This window comes from Seriola aureovittata, chromosome 7 (genome assembly GCF_021018895.1).
Source record: "Seriola aureovittata isolate HTS-2021-v1 ecotype China chromosome 7, ASM2101889v1, whole genome shotgun sequence".
In the NCBI taxonomy this organism is placed as follows: domain Eukaryota; kingdom Metazoa; phylum Chordata; class Actinopteri; order Carangiformes; family Carangidae; genus Seriola; species Seriola aureovittata.
Window position 1 is genome coordinate 12,853,254 of NC_079370.1, and position 9,989 is coordinate 12,863,242.

At 40.9% G+C, this 9,989-nt stretch overlaps 1 protein-coding gene across 2 annotated transcripts in view; it reads left to right on the forward strand.

The window, feature by feature from the left end:
* The window catches only part of si:dkey-246i14.3 (ephrin A4), a 35,516-nt gene extending 28,535 nt beyond the window's left edge, over window positions 1-6,981 (forward strand). Inside the window, exons 4-5 of one of the 2 annotated variants that reach the window (XM_056379745.1) lie at window positions 4,114-4,140; window positions 4,951-6,981. In XM_056379745.1, the coding sequence (XP_056235720.1) occupies window positions 4,114-4,140; window positions 4,951-5,045 (122 nt within the window). In that variant the 3' untranslated portion in view covers window positions 5,046-6,981. The remainder of the gene's footprint in view (window positions 1-4,113; window positions 4,141-4,950) is intronic. The other variant, XM_056379746.1, reaches the window with a different exon arrangement.
* Window positions 6,982-9,989: the final 3,008 nt, after the last annotated feature.

Consider the following 9,989-nt stretch of genomic DNA (forward strand, 5'->3'; position numbering starts at 1 on the left):
TCTCTCTCTCTCTCTCTCTCTCTCCCTCTCTCTGACTGTCCATTAGTGGCGGTTTACCACAGCTGTTGTTGTTTTGTTCCCTGTGGTAACACCTCACATACTCCCTGGTTCCTTCCTGCTCAGGTTCCCTTTTATCTGACAGGTACCATGGCAGCAGGACGCTCCATGCCTGTGTACTCTGTGTGAGAGAGAGAGAGAGAGAGAGAGAGAGAGAGAGAGTGTGTGTGTGTGTGGGGCCCTCGGTGATGGAAGCTCTCGTCCTTCAGCTATATCCCGTCTCTTATCTAAACTTCAAACCGAGCGCCTCCCTCCCTTCTTCTCTCCCCAACTCCCCAAACTTTTAGTTTTTTCCCCAGAAAGCAGCTCATGTGATTAAAAGGTAGATCCAATGCGGGGATGCCCTGTTGTGGGTGTTTGAATTAATTATCAGCGAGCACATACACACACACACACACACACACACACACACACACACACACACCTGCCTCACACTGGTCTGAAGGACAGAGTGGTGACAGTGAAAGGGTCCGTCAGGTACGCTGTCATTGTTCCAAGGTCAGCTTCCACTCGCCGGTCCCTCGGTCTCCTCTCCAGTGTGTGAATGTGTGTGTTTATCGCCTTAATTTAACCCAAGAACACAACAAGGCAGGCAGGACAGATGCAGTGACGCAGGAGGCTCCTAATGACATCCTGTGTATGTGTCTGTGTCTGTATGTGTGTGTGTGTGTGTGAGAGAGAGAGAGAGAGAGTACGTGTATGTGTGTGTGCCTCGCTCTGATGTTCCTTGTTTTCCCGTCCTGGTTGTTGCTCGCAGTATTGTAAAGCAGGTCTTGTTTTTGGTTACTTAGGTGTTGGTTATGTTTTTTTGGGCATAGTGATGTGTGTGGTGATGTGATGTTTATTTGAGCTCAACGCTGCCACGAATCACGCCAGAGACGGCGGCTTTGCTGAAAGGTGCTTGAGCCTGTGTTGCATCAGAAAACAAGGCTGTGAATCGGCATCAGCAGACTGGTGTCATGTGAAATCTCCGGCACCCTGCAGCCCTCTATTGCATCTTTCACTGGCTCGTTTCGCCTCTCACTCCATACTTACCTTATTCTTTTTTCTTTTTTTTTTTTTTTTTTTTTTTTTTTACTGCAACTTCTTAAAACTCCTCCTGTTGTGTTTATCTCTCCTGTTCTCCTTGTCGCTCTGCCTTTCTGTCTTTCTCTTTTTTAGCCGTCCTACTGCGAGAATCCATTATAGACCAACTTCCCTCTCTCTCTAATTGATTCCCTTTCTCTCTCCGTCTCTCTTCCCCTTTTTTTTTCCCCGTCGTTCCCCCGCTGTGAGTAGTCTATTGCATTCATTTCAGTTTGCAGAGCTTCACCATTTTCCCCACTTACTCTCTCCCCTTTTTTCCTGCTATTTTTTTTTTTTTTTTAGACATTTCTTACATCGCTGCCCTCCTACCCCCTCCACTCTCGCCCCAATACCTTTGTACCCTCTGAACCCGATACACACAAGGACAAAACTCGAAAACACACACACACACACACACACACACACACACACACCGCTTGCCCATTCGAAATCTCTCGGATCCCGAACTCGTCACCTAAAATTTGACTTGAAACACTTTCATCGATTTGCGCTCTCATTTGCTGTTTTTTCTGTTTTTCGCAATTTTAGCTTCATTTTTCGCTTTGACTGAAGTGTTAACAGTCAGAGTTGGTTAGCATTAGCTCCTGCGTGTGTAAAATGGCGGAATGAGAGAAGAGGTGGGATGGTGTCTGTCTCTGCAGTGGGGCGTTCTGCCGACTGGAGACACACACACACACACACACTCACGCACACACACACACACACTCTTAGCCATAGTTGTGCATGTACAGTTACACATGCTGCACGTTTCTGACTGCAGTGCAGAGAACACGCTGCTCTTGCAGTCACGCCACCATGGACGCCATTTTGTGGCGGAGCTCGCCATGACCAAAATTAAGATGTTGACACAAACGCGTGTCCTCAGTGTTCAGTTTTTTTTTTTTTTTTTCTCGCACAAATGACTTGATTAAAGTCAGATCAAAACACACATATCACACACAGTCGGGTAAACACAAGGCATGTAACAGGAAGACATTTTAGTTTGGAACCGCGCTGTGGCGTTACACACACGCGGTGTGACAGTGTACAGTACAGTTCACCCTGAGCTTAGTGAATTACAAGTCTGATTTAAAAACATATTTCTGATTGTCGTATAGAAATTCTTTTTTTTTTTTTTTTTTTTTTACAAAATACCATAAAATACGTTCTCTGCATCCAAAATGGCAACAATCAGAAAAAAGCCTTAAAGTTTCTTTTTTTTTTTGTAAATCATTTTTTAAGTTTTGTTAATTGATTTTAAAATGATTAATGTTGAAATGCTAAAAAATATACACGTTTTTATGCTTTTTTTTTATCGACACAATTTGAACTTGAAAGGACGGCTAATTGATACATATTTTTTAGTCGTTAAATTACATGAAAATATGTCACAATAGCAGAAATACATTTTTAATTAAAAAAAAAAAAAATTTAGACCGTTGACATGATATTTAGTTTCATTTTGTGGAAGTACGGCGGCGCGATACAAACCATGACATGTTTGAGTATTATTCTTTTTTGTTTGATTTTTGATTTTCCTACAAACGCTCACATAGACACACACACACACACACACACACACACACACACACACACAAACACACAGCATCCCAGTGAGAGGCCCAGACTCAGCATGCTATTTAATGCTTCGTTAACCCGTAGATGGTCGTTAGTTGTACAGAACCTGGGAGTAATTTAGTGGCTCATGTCTTGTTGGAGCGACATGTTGTTGCAGAGACCTGTAGGTACAAGACGGATATTACAGACAAACACTGTGTTTCTGTGCCAAGCCCTCATTTAATGAATCCTTTCTCTCTCTCTCTCTCTCTCTCTCTCTCTCTCTCTCTCTCTCTCTATCTCTCTATCTGTGTGTGTGTGTGTGTGTGTGTGTGTGTGTGTGTGTGTGTGTGTGTGTGTGTGTGTGTGTGTGTGTGTGACTTTACTGTAACAGATGAGTTTTGAGTGTCCCATTTCCTCTCTCATAATCTGAGTCAATCGCTATGGGATGTGGATAGGTGGTAGTTTTCCGGGAGACATCAATACGCACGTGTGTGTAGGTGCACGCTCGTGTTGTTTGTGCGAGTCTTCGGGGTTGCGGTGTCAGAGGTGGGCTCAAGGCTGTAGATCGATTTAATAACAGGTGCAATTGTGCAGCCTCATCCCTGCTTCCTGACCCTCCTGTCCTCTCTCACCGATGTTACATGGCGCCTCGTCTTTCTGACGAGGTTTAACCGTTTCCGCTTGATAGTCTCACTACACCTGTATTTTTTTTTTGTCCTTTCCCCTCTCTCTCTCCCTCTCCCTCCCTCCCTCCCTCCAGCTCTCTCCCACCCCTCCCTATCCCTCCATCCTACATCCCTCCATCCTTCCCTCCATTATTTCCTTTTAGTCCGCCCCCTGCTGAGAGAGTGACGCCCAGACACAAACACCCCCCTATCCCGTCTCTTTCTCTCCCTCCCTTTTCTCTCTGTCTGACCTTGTTTCAATCTTTCCAACCTTCTTTTTTTCACCGTACTTTCTCACTCGAGTCTCCACTGCTTTTCCTTTCATCTTCTGTCCACTTCTTGGTTTCGCTCTGTCATTTTGAATTTTCTTGTGTTTTTTTTCCCCCCCTTTCTTTTTCATTTCCTGTATCCCCTCTGTATAATCTCGATCATTCTTACTCTTCCTAATTTACATAACACTATCTTTTCCTGTTGCCATGCTTCTCAAGCTCTTTTTTTATCCGACCTTTAAGAAAATTTGCATAGGGGACATATTTAGGGTTGCACAGCCAGTCAGTACTCATTTTTCATGGCGTTAGGCTTTGAGTAATGGTAAATACCTTCCCCTGGTCATTTGTCTGTTTCTTTCTCCTTTTGTTCCACAAAGCAGCAGCTTTATTGAGAAAGTTAAGCATGCAAAAATGACTAATCAGCAACTTGTTTCTTTGCCTCAACTTTATCTAAATCTTCTCTCTTTCTCTCTCTCTCTCTCTCTCTGCTATTACAGCATCCGAGGGTTCAAAACAAATACAAGGTGAGATGCAACATTTTAAATGCAATGTTTTCTTAATCTTACGAATCTAAATACCATGTCTGCATGGTTACACATCTTTTGATGGTAGTGTATATTTGTCATCTCTGTGTCTCCTCTCTTTTTCCTTCAAGTTCAAATGGGCTGTAGTTCATTACCTGGTTATAGCAGTTGTTGCAGGACCAAGAATACGGCACATTATATGGGAGAAGAAGAAAATGAGAAATGAGAACATATATTAAACCAGTGCAGATTTATCAGTAACGATCAGTAAATTTAATCAAATGGAAAATACAATCCAAACAAAGATTGTGGACACCCACTCATTACACCCACACACGTTTCTTGTACATGTCTTGCTAAGACTCTGGCAAGAGATGGCTGCTGCGCTGCTATAACAGCCTCCACTCTTCTGGGAAGTTTTTTCCGACAAGAGTTTGGAAATTGGCTGCAGAGATATCTGATCCCATTCAGGCACAAGAGCATCAGCACAGTGTAGTGCGGTCGGCCACCGATGCCGGGCGATAAGATGTGAACGCAGTCAGCGTGATGGACAGGGTTGAGGTCAGCGCTCGGTACAGGCCCGTTATTCCAACCAAACTTGGAAGACAACGTGCCCTCCCCAAGCTGTTGCTGTTAAATGGACTTTTCAAGAATATTACTGTAGCGTTAAGATTTTCCTCAACTGCTGGTGGACGAAGCCTAAAAGTTCAAGAACAGCCTCAGATCAGAAGAAACTCCTGTCCAGATACTTTTGGCCATATACTGTATATACAGACATACATTAATTTCAAGTTTCCATCTGTCTTTCAGACACTGCACCGCAAAGTAATGGCTGCTCACTGAGGACGGCTTCACTTCCACTCCTCCTCTTCATCCTCGCCCTCCTCCTGCTGACTACCACCTGACCTCCTCATCCGTCCTCACCGCTGACCTCGCTCCTGTTCTCCGGGAGTTATTACTCAGACGTTCAAGTACACAATGCAATCTAATGCTCAGACAGTGAATGACACAATGCAATCTATGCTAAGCTATTGCAAATGACAGATATTACCTTGTGGCTGTTTTTTTTGTTTTTTTTTTTTTACCTGGGAAATTCCAGAAAGAATCGAGTGTCTTCTCCAAAATGGGGCCACAGTGACTCAGGGTCTGATGCGCCGAATCACAGTGATTCATTTCTTGTTATTTTCTTCTCCTACCTGTTGTGTAAGTAGTAGCGCAGAATATTACACATAAAGCTATAGGCCTAGTCATATCCCACTCCTCTGCCAGGAGAACAATGAGTCTGTCTGGATTCGTTCCAACAAAGTTTTCTGACTTTTTCCTCAGAGTTTCTCATTCTATTTCTCTTTTTCTACTTATTTAGGTGCATTTGCTTCTTTTTGAGAATCTGCCTCCAGTTGAAAATTGGCCAAATAAACACATACTACTGCACTGAGTGGCTCAGGGTGGAGGTCAGTCACTTGGCTGGTGACTTTTTTTCTTTTCTGACATGCTGTATATGGGCAGACAACAATAACTTAACTCATTTTACAACTGCCCAATTTGCATTGAGTATGATAAATGTGTTTAATTTGTATAACTAAGTAGATTTTCTGAGGGAAAAAAAAGTGTTTTAGGAGGTAATGGGGAATATTCTGGAATAGTCAGGCTAGGCTGCTGCGCCCCCTACTGGGATTAAACTGGTTTAACTGGAATTGGACTGGGCTGGCCATACACCCAGAAACTGAATGCTGGATTCTGGTGCTGTATGGTTATACTGGGACCTGAGACTAAGTTTGTTCCTCTCTGATTGAACCCACTGTTGTTCTGCCTCCCCACCCCTCTCTCTGCTTTCAGAATAAAGCGCATAACAGGGGGGTTTATGGGTAAACAGAGAGCATCAGCATGGTTGATGCTCCTGTACCAGGTGTACAGATATGCACACAAGCTTTTTGTTTCTTTTGTTGTTCTTTTATACGTAAGATCCTTTTTTTTTTTAGGTTTTGCTGTATAGTTAATATATTCTGCACAATGAGATGTATTAACTATATAATCCAGTGTTTTAGTGAGAACTGATCTCTGATATTTAAGATAAATTCAGGCAAAAATTACTTTTTTTACAGACACAAACCATGATTTATACTCTGGGTATATATGGATTTACAGGTTTATTTTCTATATACTTTGCTACAATGTAGTTTCCAAAGTTAAAGGATTTGATGATGGAATTTATTTCCTTTTTTTTCTCCAATTTCCTTTTTATAGAAATTACTAATTGACTGTCATTGATTAAGAAACAATATCATAATGGATTACATATTAATTTACCAGATTTTTTTAAATTGAAATTGGATATAATATATGTCTGTATTTTTCATTGAAATTAAATGAAGTTTGTATATTTATAAAGTTACATGATTATTTCCACAGAAATGTTTGAGAGACATGAGCTCAGAAAATAACACAGGTTAATTGTAAAGTTTACTCTGTCGTTAAAAAAAAAAAAAAAAAAACTACATTGTTAGCACTTAATATATTTTTTTCCTCAAATCACACCAGTCAGGCCATTGTTGTTGTTGTTGTTGTTGTTGTTGTTGTTGTTGTTGTTGTTACGTTAATTTCCTAAATGGGTGATAAAACCAATTTTTGAAAATGTGTTAAATAATTTCAGTGATGTAGATTTTTACAATCATGTACTACTAGGAATTTGTCTTTTCTTTGTTTATGTGTGTGTGTGTGTGTCTAATGTGTTCTGCTTTCACATTTTAGTGAAGAATGTAGCGTCTTCTGTGAAGAGCCAACTGCAATCTGAGCCTTTTTTACGTGGCAAGACAACAAGATAAATATGATTGCATTAAATCACTTTGAGTCGATCATCATTTAACTTTTGAACGCATTGATGTTTTATGCAACCGCAGGTCTCAGTGACAGCAAACACACACACACACACATGTACACATGGCTTTATTTGTGGAACACACACATCCAGTGTAAGACACAGGAGTATGGAGATAAGGAGACTACAGGGACTTGAGATGACCTTGTGGTGTAAGAGGCCATTGTAATGTGAGTAGCCTAGTGAAATATTGAGCTGAGTTTTTATCTATGTGCAGCCAAAGCCTGATAAGACTCAAGATACCCAATAGACTCCCAGTATTAATAGACCCTGAAGCATCATTGCCAATACATCGACCTTAAAGTAGCCACTGTATTTATTTTCACTAAACACAGGACTGAGGTTGAATACGGAGCGAGATGAGATGTTTTTGGGATTTTTCTTGTTTTAAATATAGAAGTGTACATCCAAATAAGCTGTAAATGCATTTCCATTTATATAGGCTGTAATGTAGAGCCTCTTGTGAAGCCAGAAAGGCAATTTCCTGGATAATAGGGCTAATGCTCCTATTTCATGGTTTATGATCTCTTCTGATGACATGTTCGTCACTGTTGAGGCATGTTGTTATGAACTGGCTTTGATTTTGACCTTCACATATACATTTCCAGAGCCCATGTTCTCATTCTTTTTCCATTGTGAATGATGAAGTGAGCATAGTGAAACCAGCGGGAGGACAGGGATACTTTTAGATTGGTGTAACAAGGGAAAAGGATGTTAAAAGCAGCAGCAGTCCACTCCCCTCTTGCGGGTGTTAAAACTGTACGGCTGTTTACTCCAGCAAGAGCATGCACAGACCAAAGCCTTTATGTAACAGTGTGATAGAGAGGTTTTTAACGTTTTTTTTTTTTTTTTTTTTTCTGCCTTTGATTCCTGACAGGAAATGCTCAAACGATTATACCAAAAAATTCTCATATTTTCAGACATTTTTCGTACTTGACAATGTTGATGTTTGCTACAATTCTACTGCGTGCTGATGTGGGCTACTAAAGCCGGAGCTGAACTCACCCTCAGAAATAAACGTCATAATTATGGACAGATGTTATCTAAGTTTAGAATATCATGAAAATCCCACGTCAAAGTTTCCTCTGAGGCTTTCTGGTACGACTGTGATCGTAAACAATTTCAGGCGCGACAAATTTAGTTTTTTAACTGTCTGACAAGGAAAAAAAATTCCATACAGCACATCCATACTGCAGATCTCTTCTCCACAAATTACACTGTAATTACACTGTATCAAATTTCAACACAGCAGGGTCTGTAGCCACTAGTTGGCCTATATTTAATTGCACCTCGGCTGAATATCTAAGGCTCGGATTGCTGGTGTTGATTACGTCTTCAGAAATACAAAACACTGGCTGTTAATGGAAACAAACGATGCTTATTTTCCTTTCAGTCTTACCATCATTTGTCTAAAAATTCGCCCCCATTTTGAATTAAGGACATGTTTCTTAAAGAGCACACTATTAGTCAGCATATAGTGACCCTTTTCATATTTGTAATTCAAATAATTATGTATTTCATTTGTCAACAGTGAATCATATCTGGTGTAGTTTTTCAAATCACTGCAGGTACCGTGGTTTCTTCTTTTGTTCAGAAGTGCGTAGACGTATCGGACACATGCTTCCTAGAATTTTGGAACAATGTTTTTCACAGTTAACCGTCTGTCACTATGCAATCAACGCCTCGATCAGTGGCCGCAGTCTAGTTGTGACTCCTGACCAGAGTATTTCACATGTTGCAGAACCAGGGTGAACTGAGGTGAGGTGAGAGACGGCACCCCTGCTGCAGGAAGCGTCCTTCACAATACTTTGGAGAATAAGATCATGAGGTCTCTGATAAAAAATGTGTTTCGAGGTTTTGAATTAATTGTTTAATTGTGTTTTGTTTTTGTTGTGATTATTGTCTAATTGAAGTCGCAGCATCCACTAAATATACGTTATATCCTCTGGGCAGTGAGGTGATGGAAGGCCAAGCTGGTTTTCTTTAGGCATCCTGTTGTTAGAAGCCTTCGTCAATATATCGAATGCAGCCAGCACTGGACCACTGTCATGAAACACTGTACCTTAAATTTGTTATTTTAGTCCAGCTTTAACTTGTTAAGATACTGTATTTATTAATGGAGCTGTTGAAGGGCTTCTTTACTACTATCAAAGTACTACTTTGAAAGTTTTCACTGAGATGGGTCTATAAATGTAATTGAAGCTCCACTGATCTTTCCAGCTCACTAATCTAATCTTTAGTTGTCATTTCTGCCCTTTACTGTCCACATCCGTCAACTTCATCAAACCTTTTTGCATCAGGAAATGGGGCTGAAATCCTGTGACCTCTCAATCTCACAGCTCTGGACGTAAAACATTGCATCTTCCAGCGAGGAGAGAGCAGAAGCTCTGTGAACAGGAAAAGTGTTTTGCTGTTGGGTGCAGATGTCTAGGCAGCATTAAGTGTTATTTACTCCTCTAGGTAACGTCTCAGCTCTTTCCGTGTTTTATTATATAGTTTTGAAAAAGAGCCCTGCACAAGATCAGGATCAAGGACTGTGGTAAAATCTCCACCAATCAGCATAATGTCACTTGACATCTCTTGCACATATTGCGTCTACTTTTTCAATACTTTATAATCAGATGCGGTTTCTATTTCCCAAGGTGAATATCTGACCCTTTACGCAGTGGAGGGTAAAAAAACGGACTTAAGATGCTAAATCTGTGAAGTGGGTTATAACAGTCAGACCCACTACTTTCAAAATTCCACCCGAGAATATCCTCCCTTATTATTCTGAGAGGTTTCACTTCGCTTGTGTTGCCAGTGACAAATTTAGGAGCATTTTCAATGGCCCTCAGAGCTGATCAATAGTAACACCACACTTTACCTCACATATATACAGACCTAAAACAGCTGGAGCCGCACAAACAAAATTATAGAAAGAAAATAATTTGAAACAGATAACACATCTGCATACTCTTCACTGCAGCTGTCA